General features: G+C 38.2%; 1 protein-coding gene across 1 annotated transcript in view; it reads left to right on the top strand.

The window, feature by feature from the left end:
* PTPRK (protein tyrosine phosphatase receptor type K) overlaps nt 1-18,389 on the top strand; it is a 297,434-nt gene that overhangs the window by 98,517 nt on the left and 180,528 nt on the right. Inside the window, exon 6 of the mRNA XM_031066727.1 lies at nt 8,158-8,332. Within this exon, the coding sequence (XP_030922587.1) occupies nt 8,158-8,332 (175 nt within the window). The remainder of the gene's footprint in view (nt 1-8,157; nt 8,333-18,389) is intronic.

Here is an 18,389-nt window from a genome sequence, read left to right as displayed (position 1 = left end):
AGCAGGAGGGCTGAGCTGTGGGCTGTGGGTCTTTGGGGTAAACCATTTAGCTAACCTAACAGTGAATGCTAGGAGGCTTGTTTTGGTCTCAGAAAAAATGCATTTTTAATAGGAGAGTCACGTCCAATTTAACTTTGTTTTACACTGTTTGCATGTTGCTTTCTGTGAGTTTTCTAATGTAACTTTGCCTTTTGAGATACCATTGCATTTTGATACAGTTAATTAACTGGTTAAGATACCCTTTCTTTAGTTTGATGATAAAACATTTGCTGTTACAGTGCACTTGCCTATTCACTGTGTTCATTACATTGGAAGAGTGTTTTTTGTTGGTTTGCACAAATTTTATGATCCCTGAAAGCTAAGGAGGGCTGAGTATACTCTGAGTGTTAGAAAAGCTTTGTTATTTTGCCTTTTTGTTCAGTGCTGGCTAGAGAGAGTTCAGAGAATATGCCTTGCTGGCATCCGCAGGGTTTCAGCCGTGGAACTGTGATGGAGAGTTTTGATCCCCTTTTTGGTTTTGGTCAACTGTCAAGTTTGATGCTTTTTGGTTTTGAACTGAAATAAGTCAGTCAGGCCTGCTGCCCTAAGGAGGAGTGGGAGCTATGGTGCTGTGTGGAGGCTGCAGGAAGAGAGAGGGCCTATGGCTCTGGTTTTGCTCTTCTCCCTGGGTGGCAGTGGGTGAGCCTCTGGGGAGACAGAAGACTTTTTTGGATTATCAGCATCATCTGCCTAAAGCAAGTACTAATCTGCACAGCAAACTGGGCTGTTTGTGCCAAACCTTCTTTCCTCAGCCAGTAAAATCCTACTCAAGTCTACATCATCTTACCTTTATCTTGATTACTGACAGTGGCTGAGCAGGATAGAATTTTTTTTTCCTGTGCTTGAGGCTTGCACAGAAACTTCACTTTCCTCATTTGTTTCATATTGGTTGCTTTTACTTACAGAAAATATGTTTTTGAAAGGAAGACACAGTGTAGGGAGGCATAGAGGACGTTTTTGCAATGACTTGTCTATTCTACCTTCACTTTCACCTCATCATGTTTATGGTGTATGATAGACATTTTGGTTTCCCAAACCTTTTTTGCAAAGGTGTATGAAAAGCTGCCTTGAAGTGATCTATTAGGCTCCTTGTAAATTACTTGACTTGTAGTTTATTCTGTATTGCACACTCCTGACTCAGACATGGTTGTACAGAATATTCAACCCTTTAAATGAAAAAGGGTTGAAAATTTAATAAATGAAAATTTCAAGTATTCATAACTTTTTTCACAAAAGTTTTTTTTCCTCTGTTTTTTTCCCCTTCTATTCACCTTTGACCCTATCTATGTCTTTTAACCCTGAATGAACCATTCTCCCTCTCTCCTGCCTCAATTTATCAGCTCCATGGATAAATATGGCAGTTTCCCCTAGATGCCCGGTCATCCTAGGTTTCAACAACATGAAATAGTGTAATCCTCCTGGTCTTAATTTAATTCTGCCCCAGTTAGCTAAGTCCTCTGGTCTGCATAGCTACCAGTCATTTAGTTTATACAGCAGCCTTTGGAGCTGCCCTCCCTGTAGGTCTTCCCCGGGGTCCTGTGGTGGCTGGAGCATCTGGTGCTGGGAGCTGTGCTGCTGATTGTGGCCTCGGTGGTGGCTCTTTCCCCTCCTGCCATTTTGTACTTTACAGGTAGAACAGCTCCCATGGAGGTTTGGTCCTTTTGTGTAGTCCTGGTAGTTGCTCCTCAGTCAGCCAGTGGCTGAAGCATCCTAGTAAATGAGACACCTGAAATAAAGGTGATGTATATAAAAAGACGTTGTTACAAATTCCTTGGCCATTCTGTCCTGGGATTCTTGTCTGTTATCACCTGCATCCAGGTTGTCTTCTCCTCAGTGGTGTGATGTGGTAGGTAGCCTAATACCCCAGGCCCTAGTTTTCTCAAATAGCTGCAGGACTTAATGAATTACAGAAGAATAAGAGCAGCTGGTAGGCTTGGATGCTTTTAGAAAAGGGTAAAATGGTGTGCTGACAAATTTTTGAGGAGCTATCTTGTGGTGTTTCAGCCCTCAGTGGTGGGCTCTTCTGCAAAATTTTTCCTTCATTGTATTCTAACTAAGCAGGTTTTTTTTTTATTTTGTGCTGTAGGATAAATACTGTAGCTCACTGTGCACTGCTCAAGGTGACATAGACCTTAAATCACTGTGTCAGGAATCCATACTTTTGTGAGCTGTGCGTTTTTGGTTGCTTGTTGTTATTTTTTTAAATCAAGAACACTGCAATCCAGAGCCAAGGCTTTCTGAGAAGCTCCATTTAAAAAAAAAAATATATATACTTTTTTTTTTTAATGTTCAACATGAGTTCAATTAGGCTCAAACTAAGAGGCTTTAAAATGCTCAGAGAAAGTGAGTGTGGCTTTTGTTTGTGTGGTGGCATGGTCAGGGACACGGTACTATGAATTTTGCTAGTTTGCCTAGGGTGGCTCTTATTATAATAAAATAAATTATAAGTGCTACCTCTAAAGGGCCAGATGGCTCTCAATTATATTATTCCATCAGAGCCCTTGATTTCTTCAGTAGGAGGGTCAGTGCAATGTAATAGAAATTTGAGCTACTTCAAAGGGGACAAGTTTGAGTAACAGCAGTGCATGATACCAAGACATTTTAAGTAATCGTGGATTTTTCTGTACTGCAATGCAGCATGCAGGATAAAGCTCGGCTTGTCACATTTGTTCATGATCTTCAGTGTATGTTTGCATGGGAAAAGTTGTGCAGCTTTTCTTGCTAATAAATGAATACACAGTTCATTGGGAAGTAGAATCTTATTCTGGTTTGCTATGCATGTAGGAGACCAGAAAGTTAAAGCAAGTCCTACTAATTTCCTACTAAAAAAAAAAATTAATGCTTCCCCTTAATAATCAATCAAAAAAAATTATTAGTTAACTTTCTTTTATTCCTAGAAGATAGGACTGTTTAGGCATATTACTTACATAATTACATAATTATTATTTTTTTATTACTTACATTACTACTTACATAATTACATAATTATTATTTTATTATTACGTACATATTTATAATTAGGCATATTACTTACATAATTACTATATTTCTAATTCATGATCATCTTGAAAAAAAATTCTTAGGCTAAATTTTGTACTTACAAATAAAATTGGAAAAATAATCCCACTTTGTTCAGTAATTAAATCCTTTGTGGGGGGAAAAAATAATTTTTTAATAATTTCCCACAATAAATATATGTCACACTCTATTATGTTCCTAGTATGTTAACAAATTTCAAAATGCCAAGAATATATAGTGACATTTGTATGAAAGAAGAAAATATAATAATAATTATAATAATAATAATGAAATGGTTTCAGATTTTTCTCCATTTGGAAATTGTATCTTAAATGCTCTAAAAGAACATGTATGTCTGTGGAAAAGTGGCAGACAGGTGCATATAAAATAAAATGTAAACATTTTAGTTATTTGTGTCTTTTACTTATCTTTTTTCTTTTTTTTTTTTTTTAATTTTTTTGAAAACATGATCTGGCAGAGATTGTGCATTATTGCTGACATTCAAACCATCCACAGTCAACCCTCTTTCTTTTTTTCCTCCATCAAAAAGAGACATTTCTCCCTTTACATAACAAGTAATCCCAGGAATGTTTTGGAACATGTTGTTTACAAATGCCCCTTTGCTGAAGGCAGCAGAGGTTTAATGCCCTGGGCTGATGGGGTTGTCTTTCCAGCCCTTGTGCTGCTGGTGAAGTTCTGATTGCAGCTTTGGGGACTGGATTGCTCAGACAAACTGTGGACTTGTGCCCTGCTTACCACACATAACTTGCCCTCTCCTCTGCTGCCCGTGGCCGTGCAGTGAATCCGATCACAAGCTGATCCATTTGGTGATGATAATATATGGGGAGGGAGAGAGTTCTCAGGAAGATTTTTCATATTCCAGGTTGGCTTTTGTAAGTGAGCACAGGAGGGAAGGTGAGGAGGGGGCAAGTGCAGGGCAGCTGATAGGGTGCTGATGCCAAGGTAATACGGGTGTCACTGCAGCCAAAGCGTTGACATCTTCTGATCTCCGGAGGCATCCTGGCATCCAGCCAGGAGCCCGAGAAGGCAACCAGAGTTGACTGTAATTATTAGCAGCAGAGTGGGCTTATTTTAAGGTGTTTACAGTAAGAAAAGGATGGGGATGTGTAAGGTTGAACTGTCCAGGCTTGTAAAAATCACTGGTGTGAAAAAAAGGGTTCTGGAAAATTTTGAGGGAACATCACTGCAGACAGGTGTCTCATTGCTGTTTAACCAAAAAAAGCAAAGCTCACAACTTTTCAACCTGAAAAGTTAAGGATAAGTTTTTAATTTGTATAAGATATGCACTTAAATTCTACCAATTAAATAACACTTTGCAGTTTAGATTCTTTTGGTTCCACTCAGGTTCTAAAGGATCCACTAAAATTGCATTTCATATATACTAAATGCTTGATTTCTTTCATAAGGCAAAAGAGAGATATTAAAGACTAATTGTTAATTTACTCAAGATTGTTTTTAAGCTGTGTAGGCTTTGCTGTTGACTTTATTTAAAATATAGATGATCTAATTTCATTGCCTGAAAAAAGTTTAATGAAATCATGTTCCTATCAAATTAAAAATAACCTTGAAGTCAGAGTGATTTATTTAAGATTATAATTTTAAATGCCTGGAATGCCAGAATTAAGGAGGTTTTCTCACAGGCTAATATTTCTTTTAATCAAGTGTTTAGAGACTAGAGTAGTTCTTTGTGAAGCCCAGAGTTATTTTCACAAAAGAGGAGAACTGCTTGGTGGTGACCTCTCTTAAATGAGCAATTTAGGGTTATCAAATCAGACAGCAAGAGACTGGAGGAACCAAGGATCACACAGGGTACAGCCATTACCCATTAGTATAACTCCACATTAATTTTAAATTGAATTTTTAAAACTTAATTGAGCAGCATTTTCAAGATCTGTTCAGTGTGAACAGGACATAAATTGAAACAGTATGTACCAGGAACCCTTAATAAGCAGAGAGCACTGCTGCCTTTCTTTCCTCTCCTTTAAAATCAGTGGTAATGTTCTGACATTAAAAAGAAGAATTTAATTAAGAGATTGTGACAGTGCATCTGAACTCTGACTGGCTAATGGGTTACCAGTGTAAGGAATATTCACTGAAGTGAATGCAGGGCTTTTTCTTTAACATTCATTTTTAGATGAGAACTCTCTTCTGTTTGAACTTTTCATCATTTTAATGATGGAGAAATATTCTAATGGATAATCTATACATGAAGAAGGACTTGGAAAATGTAGTTGTGCAGTTGTTTCCCAAGAAACAAATTCTAATACAGAGAAATTAGAGTAACTGCTCCAAGCCTTGTAAGATAATATGGCAGGAAATCACTGATATAAATAAAGAAAGTCTGAGGTGTTGTTCTAGAACTGTAAAGCTTGTCAAATTTTATTTTAATTAATTTCACTGGAAGTGAATTAATATTTCATTTTAAGTAGAAGCCAAATTCACTTTGTTTCTCAACTTGAAACATGCACATGAGCTTAAGTAAGCAAGTTCTGATCTTCAGAGTGTAAATTATTTTATATAGTGTAGCTTGGATATGCTTCTCTGCTGCAGACTAAACGTTTGGCATTCCAATTTAAAGAGCTGGACTTACTGAAACTGAGTCCTTCATTTTAGAGAACTCCCTAATATGTATTTTCTCTTCATAGCAGAACAAAAATGACTGCATTACATGGTTTGCTTGTCAAGTCTGCTATCATATAAGGTTTAAAGATACACCTTTGTTTTATTATTGGCTGCTTGGTATTTTCGACAATCACATGCCAAGTTTGTGTTTAGTGGGGAGTTTGACTTCCTTCTGCTGGGTGGCTATGATGTGGCAAGGCCATCAGGGCACAGGACAAACCTGAGAGGAAGAAAGTACCATGAGGTTTGCTTATTTTGGTTATTTCAGGGCACTAGATACAAGGTTTATATTAAATAAATAAATTAAAAACAAATAAAATTTCTGACAGTTCCAATATTTGATTGGCACTGGGGAATGGGGGCAGGGCTGAGGTGGAGAGGAGGGTGGGGATTTCAAGTCTTGAAAAGCCTTCTTTCAAATTTAGTATTTTCTATCAAAGAAGCCTGGAGGGGACGGTGCACCTTCCACAAAATAATTTTAATGTTGTTTAACCATCACTGAAATAAAGCCTTTAGCATCATCACTCATTTGCTTGATATTGAAATTTAATAATTTCATTGATTCCTGAAGTTCAATAAGGCTTTTAATGTGTAGGAGTGTTTGCAGGCATCAGAAAACTTCCTTAATTTTTCTAAATTGGAGTCAGATACCCAGAGCTGAGGATGGAGCCTGTGCCTGTCACACGGTGACTTGGTGGCACCATTGTTGGTCCAGGTGTCCTAAAGCCAAACATCCATTGCTTTTGCCGTGGGAACACCTTCTCAGAGACTACCCCTGTGATAACCAGGTTTGTGGCAGTTATGAGATGATGACAGTTCTAGGGAGGAGCAATAAGAGTACCTTTTGGAAGTGTCCTGGGTGCCTTTTTGTTCTGGAAATCTGTTTTTGCTCTTGGTATCTTGTGGCTCTTTCTGGCCCAGCCCTGCAGACAGAGCTCACACCTGAGGAAATGGCAGAGAGGGTGGCTGGGTGAGGGAAACTGGATGGTGTCTTCCTGCAGTGAGAAAATCCCACCAATAAACCTGCAACTGGCAAAGATAATGGCATAGTCTTTGTACTGGAATGTGGGTGACTGAAGTCTGCCTGCTTGGTATAAATAGAATTAATCTGTTTAAACTTGTTAATAGTTAGACTGAATGCTTGTTTCAATGGTAATGGACCACTGGTTAATCTACCACAAAACAGTTTAAAGTGACTAGCCCATGCTAGGACAACAAAGGGTAGGTGTAAATGTTATGAAGTACTCCTGCCTGTGACGAGGCTGCCTGATATAGACATGCAGCATTAAATCACCTCGTTTTTCTGCCCTTTGTGTTTTGCCACAGGTTTTCAGGTTATTAAATTCTGTGGCTCAGCAGTAGTGCTTTTGGTGTTAGAAAGCTTGGAGTTTAAAATCTCAATGAAGTTTCTCATTCAAGGGGTTGATTGGAGTTAAAAATGTTCACAGAGGTCATGCTTTGCTATGTGTTGAGCAGAATGAGTGGTTACAAGCAAATGCTGCCATCTTTCTGGGACTGAGTGATGCTGAGTGCTCAGAAACTGTATCCTGGACAGGAAATAACATACAGTTGATCCATGGGAGAGAGCAGTGACATTGTTTTTTCTCTTTGTGCATGTTTCTGGGTGTTTTTTAGTGCTGACTTTTGGTGGAGGGTCTGTTTTTCAAGTGAAATCAAAATTGAGCATTTAATGTGAATGGTAATAAGGAAAAATGATCCCAGAAGAGCTCAAATTGTCTTATTGACCTGTCACCTGGCCCCGCAGCTCCAGACAGATTAAATTTTTCAGTGATTTGTGGTAGCTATGCTTTTTTTAAGAACTCTCTAAGCTTCTTCCTTTAAATTAGATCTGTGTTATTCCTCTTTTAGTGCCTTCCTGCCCTCCACTTTTTATTTCAGCTAGCTTTAGATAGATAGGTGGTGCTTAGTATAACAAAGCTAAAATTTTAGAAGGTATTGAACTTGGACAGATAAAAGGTAGCATTAAAAAGGAAACATTGGTTGGTTGGTTTAAAAAGAGCTGTTGCAGACCTTTGAAATCCCTCAATGCCAGGTTTGTTTAAATATATCTTACAATACACCCGGTGTATGTGTTGTAAATCTCCTTAAAGTTGAATGAATTTTCTTAGGAGTACAACTGCTACTGCTGGGCTGTCCTAGGATGATTCCAGCTATCAGGCAGTTGCAGTTGAGCATGTCATGGTCCTGTTTTTGTGACAGTGCAAAATCCTCATGGTACTTTTCACTGCTAACTTGATTTTGAAATGATATGGAGTACTGTTTGTTTCTTGACGGGACCACAGTACTGAGCTCTTCTACCATGGAAATGCATGGTAGCATGTTCTTGAGTGCATTTGGGTTGAGGTTTTGCTTTTTGTGTCTTTTTTGTATGATGATAATGATAAATGTCTTTTATATATTTTGAATTAACTCTGACTTGATTACTCTTATTTTCAGAGAAGAAATGGGGAAGATATTCCAGTTGCTCAGACTAAAAATATCAATCACAGAAGATTTGCAGCTACCTTTAAGTTGCAAGAGGTGACAAAAACCGACCAGGATTTATACCGCTGCGTAACTCAGTCAGAGAGAGGCTCTGGAGTCTCAAACTTTGCTCAACTTATTGTTCGAGGTAAAGTTTTATTTATTTTCATTTTATCCAGTTAAATGCTTTTAATACCAGTGCTTTTTACTTACACTTTTTATTTATCCTACATATGCCTTGATCTGAAACGATCACACAAAGATAGCCCTGTGAAACTCGCATAAGTTGAAAGACTGGTTTGCAAAGCTTCTTAAAATTGCTTTCCGTGGAATGCACCTGTGTGAAACTGTGATCCCACAGTGTGTGGAGCATGCATCCACGCTTTTCTAGGAATGCTATTTTTTGAACTTAAGGTGCAAATCAGCTTCCACCTATACATAGTTACCATTCTCTTTTAAAATCTGTTGCCTTGAGCATACTGGTAGTAGAGCAAATAATACATTGGTCTTTTACCTGGGAGACAGGTAGATTAAAAGAGTTGTAAACTTTCACCTACCCAAGGACTACTGAGAGCATTGTGGAGATGTTCTGTGATGATTTCCAATACAGAAGTAAATGGGAAGAAAAGAAAACTTGCTTTTCCCCCTTGAAATACTTTTTTTGGTTGAAATGAATTAAAGAGCTGCCTGGTGTGCAACCATACCTTGTTTGTGGTGTGATCAAATTGGAGATTTTTTTCTTTTTTCCATCTTTTGCTCTGGAAACATGTAATCTTGACTGGCAAAGGATGTGGTTGAACATAGAGGTTCAGTTTTCACTTCCAAAATTGTGTATTCTACGGCCTGGAGCAAGCTATTGAACCGCTTCTTACTTAAATATGTTACCTCCAAAAGTTCCTTTTTCATTCTTGGTTGGGATAAGGTTTACAGTTTTTTAACTGGGAAAATAGAGGAGGTGTACAAAATATGTTTGTGGACCTGCTGCCTGGTGGAGGGGCTGTTTTGGCCAGGTGGGTGCAGGGGTCCAACACATGGTGGGCTCTTGCTTGGCTCATTGGTGAAGCAGTGGGATGTTCACTCAGTTTGGCACCTTGTAGTCAGACACTGCATCTGGAATAGGGACAGGGCAAGCAAGTTTGTCCTCAGCTTGTAGAAATTAAAGCTGTGTAGGAAATGCCCTGACCTATTTTTTGTCTGGTATTTGCTGGCAGAGGTATTTTCCCTGGGAGACTGGTTGATTGAGGTCAACCAGTTTTATGGCTGCTATAAAACATCAATAAAAATGAGCCTTGCTGACTATACAAAGATTTAGGCAACATGTTAAGAGCTTCTTTTTATTCTGTTAGATGCACCTTTTGTCTAGGAAACTGAAAGATGGTCTTCATCCTAATAAATTGAAATAAGTCCTGTTGAGGCACAAAAAAAGACTTTTGTTGTTAGAAAGGCCAGGCAAATCAATGTATTTATCCAGCAAATTAAGTTTTCTATTTTTTTTCTAGTATAAAACCACAATAAAATGGTGTTAAGAATACAATTTGTCTCTATATAGATATAGATATATATATATATATATATATACACCTATAGGGGTTTTTTATTTTAAGGTTAATATTACTTCTTGTATGCTTTTTATTGAAAGTCCAAGAATCGTAACCATTTTCTTTTTAAAATATACATATACACACACATATATACAAATATATAAATAAAATTTATTAAAAAATGCCCTAAAAGATAAACCTTCCAAAACCATTTTCATCTATTTGACATCATGGTAGGGAACAAGGATATATGTTTTATAGTTGGATTTATTGCTTGCTGATGTATTTGAAAAGCAATATACAGTAATATATTTTCTTGTTTGTCTGGATAACTGCTAAATAAATCTTGTTAGCCAAAAAAGCATACCCATACCCTAAGGGATCAGCTACCCTGGTGTTAAAACTGTGCTGAAAATTAACCATAGTGACAGGTCCTATATCTCAGTGGCACTTTAAAGCTGACATCCTGCTACATGGATACAAAAGATGATAATTTTAGAGGAAATTTTTGGGCCACTGATATGAATTGCCTTTAATAAGAGCTGGCATAGTATTGCCCGTTGTCAAAGATGACCCACGGGGAAGAGTTTATTAGTGCGTTTCCTTCTAAACTGAAAGTGACAGGGCATGCTTGGGGCCCTTTTGTTGCTGTTTGCAACAAATGAAAATTTCGCTGCAGAATTCTCATACTGAAGAGTATTGATCTGTGTGTTCTCACAGCCAGAGGAGGGGAAAAAAACGATGAAACACAATTTACTTTGTCATGGCTTTAGTATTGCTTCCAGATAATTCTGAGTAACGATAGGGTCTTTGGTTTGTAGAAGCCAAACTTTATTGACAACACTGTTTATTAGAGAATGAGGGATGAGGAACAGGAGTTGTTGCACAGTAACTCAAAACCTAGGTGTTTGCATTCCTGGCCAAGATATGGATATATCTTGGGATATATCCCATGTTTATACAGATGTGTGATACTGTAATACAGGTGTGGAGGCATCTGATATTTTCCTGATAAGCAAACTATAAGTTAGTCTTGATTAGTAATGGAAGTTTCCAGTTCTATAATGTACATTATGTTGAAACATCTTTATTTAATTTTGAGCTTTAGCAGAAGAATTACTTTTAGTGGAGTTCTAAACTCTATTACAAATGTAGTTAGCTGGGAGGGATGGTATACATTTCAAGACCCTGAAAGAGATAACTCAATTACTCTGATTAGTTTTTTGAAGAAAAATTGAACTAGGATAGGATTTGTAATTAAATTATGAGATTTTACCAAAAGTAGTTCCAGTCAATGATTTAATGGCTCACCTTTGTATAGAGCTGGTCTTCAGCTCCCAGCTCACTGGCCGCACTGTATTGATTTTTTTTACATGGTTTCTATGGCTGTTATTCTTGGATGCGTTTAGAAGGAGTTTTCCCTTTCCCCTTCCTTTTACAGGAAGTTTGGTGTTGTCATTATTGTTAGTTGACTTTCCCTCCTGAATATGTCCATCAGATTAATTGTCTATTTATGTTTTCCCTGATAAATTGGCAATTTCTGGGAAGGGAATTTCTTGAAGTCTTCAGGGTTGTCTGCACTGGAACTTGAGGGAGATGCTGGGAGGATGGAACAGTATTTGTAGTATTTGTGATAGGTAGGAGTGAACAAGAAGCCACTGATGGTTCTTTCTTTTTCATTTGTTTCTTACTTGCTTTTGAGAGCAAGTGTATATCAAAGTCTCTGCTGCTTAGTGTGCAATTGTAGACTCCTACAGTTATGCCAAAAGAAGTGTCCAAAGAGATCACCTGTGCCTCGGCTCAAGTGTTTATTTAATATATACAATTGTGCAGCCTTTCAGAGTTGCAGTATCAAATGCTCTGATCTTCAATCAGTAGAGAACTTTGCCTTATAATCAGTTCTTGTACTGCATCTTTGTTCTGTGCTCTTAAAAATGTTCTGGAATCTTTTTCTGAAGTTGTCAGTATGCGCCAGAAAAGTTACTTTGTGCATCAAGAAACGAGGTAGTGTCTGACGCAGCAACTGTGATCAACTTCTTAGTTGACATGGTGTGTTAAAAGTGCGTGTGAGATGGGGATGAAGCTGATGTTACATTCTCATCTGGTTAGTTAGCAAAGTAGCTGCACATTGTTAGAAAAATAATTGTACAAAACTTGATATCATGCTATTACAGGCTGCAAAATCAGCAGGAAATATGAAACACTTTATTTTATGTAGTGGATCTTGCACATATGATTTGGAAGAAAATGTTTGTTAGAATTAAAGATAAGGTAGAAAAATAAAGGCTAAAAACCTTGGAATGTATGAATCAAATGTATCATTTGTTAATAATAATGTGGAGAGTTCTGGTTCTACTGATAAGTTTGTAAGTTTTATTTGAGCCATAAATTACAGCAATTTTTAATCGTTTTACTACATGATTTTTTTTCTTTTTAGCATTTCTTCATCCTGCCAAAACATCTCTTCTGTGCTGGGTTCAAAGCAAAGGGAGGTCTCTGCCTTGAATTATAGTTTCAATATGGAATTGTCTTCATGCACCTGGTAAATCCAAGTTAGTCACAGCAGACAAAGGCAGTTTTCCTCTACCATCTTCTGAATGTTCTTCCAAAAATCCTAAGTTTTGATGAACTGACTTGTTTCTAGCCATCTGACTTGTTTGTATGAGTTTGTGGATATCATTATTTCTTGTGTTTGATTTGACATTGCAAGCAGTCTCTCTTCCAAGTCATCAGGTTCAAGTTTTGGTGGGATGTGTGATTATGTTTGACTCTTTGTTAGCCTTATTGGGCTGGTTTGCCATCAAAAGCAGTTCCTGTTATGCAAGCCTGGCAGTGATTTTTCTACCTTTCTTGTCTGAATCTCTTTAGGGATTTTATATAGGAAAGCTAATAATTTGGCTAGGTCCTGGTGATGCTAGAACACTGTGAAGATGGAGTTTGCCCCTGGCAAGTAATTCTCATGGGAGCATTATTCTTTTTCTCTTACAAGAAAGCTTTGAAATATTTCCATTTGAGAAAGCTGTGGACTGAAATGCACTTTCCAAATTTCACTGGTGCTTGTTTTGTCTGGAAAAATAAGTGAAATCTCTAAGCTTGCTTCAGATGTGTGTATTCAATTTTGTGACTTGGTTTATTTATTCAGTATAATAACAGACTTAAAAACATGTCAAGGAGAGCGCTAGGTGGCAGGTAAAAAGTAAATACATCAAGTAGCCTGAATTTATATTCCCGGCTTGCAAATGGACTGAAGTATTTTTATTTTACAAAGTATTTTACAAAGTGCCCCATATTTCTGCCCTCCATTATGAAGTTCTCTGATAAATAGGAAATTTCTAAAAAAAAAAAAAATCCCTTCTGGTGATATTACCCACCATGATAAATATTAGACAGTTCAAGTTATTAGAGATGCTTTGTAATTTGTTCAGAAGTTCAGTCTCCAAGAGACAATGGCTTTGGACTGTATCTTTGCAAAGTCTGGAGAAGGGCCATTGGTGTGTGTTTTTTCTGAACAACTTACTGAATTTCAGACCAGAGAAGAAATTGAGGAGAGAGATTTTGCAGTCCAAGTTATCGAAATCTGTGGCCTTTTCACTGCTACCTTGGCTAAGTTTCCTTTTGAATCATCAGCAGACTTCAACAGAGGTATGCAAATACTTGTGTATGCAAATATTTGTGTCAGAAGCCCCCTGTGGCTGCTGTTCTTGGTTCATAAGATGCATTCCTGGAGTATTGATATTAATAGTGGCACTCTTCTGGACACTCAGCTCATCTTCAAAATTACTTTATACCCTTAAGTTTCCTGATTTGTTGTAGCCTAGTTCTCTCATGGCTGTATCCCTGCAAGAAGAGCAGATGATAATGTCATAATTACTTTGCAGTAGTTAGAAAAAGAATGAAATTATTTTGTGAAGTTTCTCTAAACCTTGCTAATAAAATGCAAATTATATTTTGAGTGTATATTTAGGTATAAGCATTCGTCAGAGAGTCAAGGATCCAATTAACTTGATCTTTTTGTGGCATTCTCTGGTTTTAATTTCTCTCCTGTATTAAGATCTTATCCTCTTTAAGTAGGTTTCACATGTGAATCTTCCTATTTTTCAATCCTCTGTGTCTTACAGCAGGTAAAGAGAGGCTTTCACCCTGAAGTCAAATCCTGCCTCCTTTACATAAAAAGAATGAAATGCCTCAGAAAGTCTTTATGCTTATAATGAATAAATTGAATGAGATAGGAGTCTCAGTTTTGTCATTCATCTACATATCAGAAAGAATAGCAGCTTCCCTTTCTGCTAAGGCAACTCTTCTCTGGAAGAAACTCTGCTCAGCTCCTTTGCTCAGGCAATATTTGTCTCTGCTTTATGTAATTAATAGGTGCATTGCTCATTTTCTTCAGGAAGTGCAGGAAAGCTGCTTTTGCTGGAGAAGCGGGAGAAAATAGTTTTGACAGGATTTTTTAAAGAAGCCAGAGAGACTGATTCACATGAGGTGACAGAAATGCCAGGTATTTGGCATCGGCTCCATCCCATCTTTCTGTGTTGACTAATCTTGGCTGCACAGGTTTACATTTGAAATGAAAATCACAGGATGGCTAAGATTGAAAGGTACCTCTGGAGGTCATCTGCACCAAACTTGCCCTGCTCAAGCAGAATCACCTAGGGCCTGTTACCCAGGATCATGTCCAGATGGCTTCTGAAAATCTCCAGGGATGGATATTCTGCAGCCTCCTTGGGCAACCTGTGTCAGTTCTCAGGCAAACACAGTAAGAAAAAATGTTTCCTGCTGTTCAGAGGGACCTTCCTGTATTCCACTTGGTGCCCAGTGCCTCTTGTTCTGCCACTGGGCACCACTGAAAAGTGCCTGGCTCTGTCCCCTTTGCACCCTCCTTAAGGTGTTTATACACATTGGCAATATCCCCCTGAGCTGTCTCATCTCCAGCCGGTTCTTGAAATTTTTCTAATGTGAGCTGGTGCTCCAAATATTGTAGTTCTGATGTGTTCTTCAGGAAGACCCGAAACATTTAAGGTAAAGCATGCATTTGGCTTTTACTTTATAAGACATGAATTTTGTATTGCTTGATATAGGCTAAATTAACATTTTCATTAGGCAAAAACTAGCAATTTCAGTGTTGATACACATCTTCTTAATGTGTTCTCTGAACTTAAAGGTGACTGGTGTGGATTGGAGCAAAAATCCAAGTCCTGTAGCTCTGTGTCCTGCCCCAATAGCCAGCGATTGGGGCAGAGTATCAGAGAAAAGATGTAGAAGCATCCTTTGCTGACTTGGAACTTTTCTATCCCAGGGGTCTGTGGTTCAGGCATTCTCTAAGTGAAGGGGTTCAGGCATTGTCTAAGTGAAAGGCAATCCCCTCTCAGCCTGGACATAGGTGTTGTGCCTTAGTTTCTCACTCAAAAGCACGCAGAACAGATTAATGATTGACTAATTCACTTGGTGCAAGGGCCATTTTCTATTTATAGTTTTCATTGCCTGGCATATGTTTTTCCCTGACACCCATGATGGATGTTAATGTTTTGTGGCACTTTGATTCACAAGTCCAAGCAGCGTGAGTTCCTCTTGTGTTTTCTGCAAGGCTCCATGCTGCCTGCATGAGAACATATGGGATAGCTTCTGTGGAAGTCCTCTCTTTTCTGCTCTCTTCTCAGTGACAAGAAGCATGATGGGAATAGTCTTTTCACAGGGTCTGGATAGAAATCAGGAAAAAAGAAAAAAGAGGAGGAGGAAGGCTAAGGATGCTGATAATTAGCTGGATTGATGTTTGCGTGGCTATTTCTGCTCTTTTCTGAGGGCTGCTTTTCTATATGACAATATAGTTGCATTTCTAGGCATCTGATTACATCTAGAACTACATATAGCTTTTCTTCTGTCATTCCTAATTAGTAGGTGTGACATTATTTCGTATGTCATTAGGTGTGACACTACTTTGTGTCCAGGAATGAACTTGTAGCAGGCCTGACTGGTTTTCTGATGGCAGTCTTTGACCATGTTGCATAAACGTTCAGGCAGGAATGTGCTTTCAAAGCAAATCTCCAGAAAAGGGCCCTTCCCTGCTTGCCAGGCAGTGGACTGCTACTTGTTCTTGTCAGCTCTTGTGGAGACCTTGCCATGGCTTGGCAGCAAAATAAATACAGCTGCAGGGTCAATGAAAATCAGTGGGAGCCTATAGTGGGTGGTGACCTGGGATGATCTTGACCGAGTGGCTCACAGTTGCAGAGGAGTTAGCTCTGTGCTGTCAGGCTTTGTGCTGCATTTAGGTAATATTCCTCACGGGTTTTCTTCATCTGTGGCAGACCAGGTATTATCAGCCTCCTTACAGGCAGCGTAAACTGGGTATCACCTGCTCTGCCTAATCCAGCAAAGCCGAGACATGATGCAGCTTCACTCTGCCTGATCCAAAATGGTGCTGCTGGTGATACCACAGATGTGGCATCAGTGATTGCATGAGTGAGATCTCACTGTTTAGGTGCTCTCCTATACCTCTACCCTTTTCTCATGTGCCTCCTTATTGTGAAATTACTTAAATGAATCCAAACACCAAATAAAGCATTTGGGAAATCAAAATGTAATCACTTTGAATAGTGGGATTCTTGTTGGCCTTTAGGTTTGATGGAAGTCAGTGCAAAGGAAAAAAGAGGCAAGGAAAAAGCTTTTGGCAGGTGTCACTTCAGGGAGGAAATAAGGGGATCCTTTGTTTCTTATATCTGTGTTTTATCCAAGCACAGTGACATGAAGATAATTTGCAGTAAAGTGATTTTTCTCATCGTAATTAGAGATGTCTCCAGACTGCCCCACCACATCACTGCTGTATTTCACTTGGATAATTTCCCTTCCAGTATCTGGTCTGTCTCTACATTTATTTAAAACAAATATTTAATTTCAATACTGCAGCTCAGGATGGTCTTTCTCAGTTTAAATGCCACTGACATTACCATGGAGGTTAAAATATTTACTTAAGTATAGACAAAGTTCTGTTACTTGCCATCATTTTCCAGTTTTGGGGAGGGGAAAACCCCTCCAGGCTTGACATCTCTGTATTGTGCAGAGTTGTTAAAAAGGGGGCCGATGAGTAGATGCATGGTAATGATGAAAAGGAGTGCATTTGGAATTCAACATAGATGGCAGAAAATGCAGGATGTCAGAGAAGCCATATATTAAAGGGAATTTGAATTGGAAACTGAATCCCAACCTGCCACTGGGGGCATTTTGATCATTTTGATTTATTAAACTTTTATAACAGCATTCAGACGAAGCTGAATTAAAACGCTTACTCTTGGGTGGTTTATGGTACACAAGTCATCGTGCTACTGAAGTCTCACCATGATCAATGTAGAGTTAATTTAAGTTGCTTTTTTAATGCAGGTGCACCTGTGTGCTTTAGTACATATTTAAAAATCTAGCAGTGTTCTAATGCTGAATCACTTAACAAAAATACAAAATGAAGCCACACTGACATTTATTTTCAGCTGCATTTGAGTGAATCTTGCTATTAAATTGTAGTTGAACTGCAGGAAAACAAACTGCATATATATTCCTATACCAATTTTATATATTGATAAATGTACACACATTATAAAATAGCTAGCAATGAAAATATTGTCATTTCCTTGAAAACAGGTCAAACTGCTAAAGACATAGGTGCTTGCATTGTACCATCCTGACCATCTCTCATCCTCAGCAGCTGTACGTAGCCTCAGTGAGCACCATCTCTGCAATAAAAAGAAATCAATTACTATTAGAGTGGCACTGCAGGTTAAAGGCATTACAGGTTCACACTCAGTTTTGCGGCAAGGAGATGATACTTCTCTGCAAATGGGGAATGATGCAAAAGATGGATGAGACAGAGTTCAAGGAGCAGTACTGTGAGGGTCTGGCACTATCATTCCAAGCTGTCTCAGAGACATGATGGATGATTCAGGGGCAAGAAGCAATAATACCTGATGATGAGAGATTCATCTCCAGATCTTAAGCCCACTGCATGCTGTCTACCTGTTGGTGTTCTAGTGGCATAATGATTCCTGATGTGTTATGAAGAGCTAAACTATTGTACTTAAGCAGCTAATTTGGAATGTTGAATTTAGTAACCCAGTTTTTTTGCCAGCTTCTAGAAAAGCAGGCAGCATATCAAACACTGCTGCACATGGTGAATTTAATTACCTCTTATTTATGTGTGGTACCTGTTGACAGGATCTTGTAAGTTGTGCTAATACGATAGGTAATTTGTTACCTCCAGAAATCACTTTCTATGTGCCCTCTGATCATTATCATGAAACATGATAAAGGATCTAGACCATGAGGTGTAAATGAAAATGAAATGGATAATTTGATTCTATGTCTAAATTGTTGCTGGAGAAGTTGTTGCAATTATAATGGAATTTATCTCATAAAAATATGCTTTGCAATGTGCCAGTGACCTTTAATCATCTTGGTTGGGGAGTTATTTGAAGATAATTTTAAAGAGATTGCAAAAAGTTTGCTCACAGTATTTTGGATCAAATTCTTTCTTCTTTCCTAAAGAGTTTTAAATATTTGTCTGTTTAATAATTCATATTGCAGGGTTTTTCTGCAGTGTTAACTGCTGGAGTGTTTGCAGAGTTATATAGAAAGTGGTGAGAAACATATCTCTCTCTCCTGAAGAGCAGGGAAGCTTAGCTA

This window comes from Geospiza fortis, unplaced genomic scaffold, assembly GCF_000277835.1.
Source record: "Geospiza fortis unplaced genomic scaffold, GeoFor_1.0 scaffold98, whole genome shotgun sequence".
Classification (NCBI taxonomy): Eukaryota; Metazoa; Chordata; class Aves; order Passeriformes; family Thraupidae; genus Geospiza; species Geospiza fortis.
This window is presented reverse-complemented; position numbering and strand designations above follow the sequence as displayed.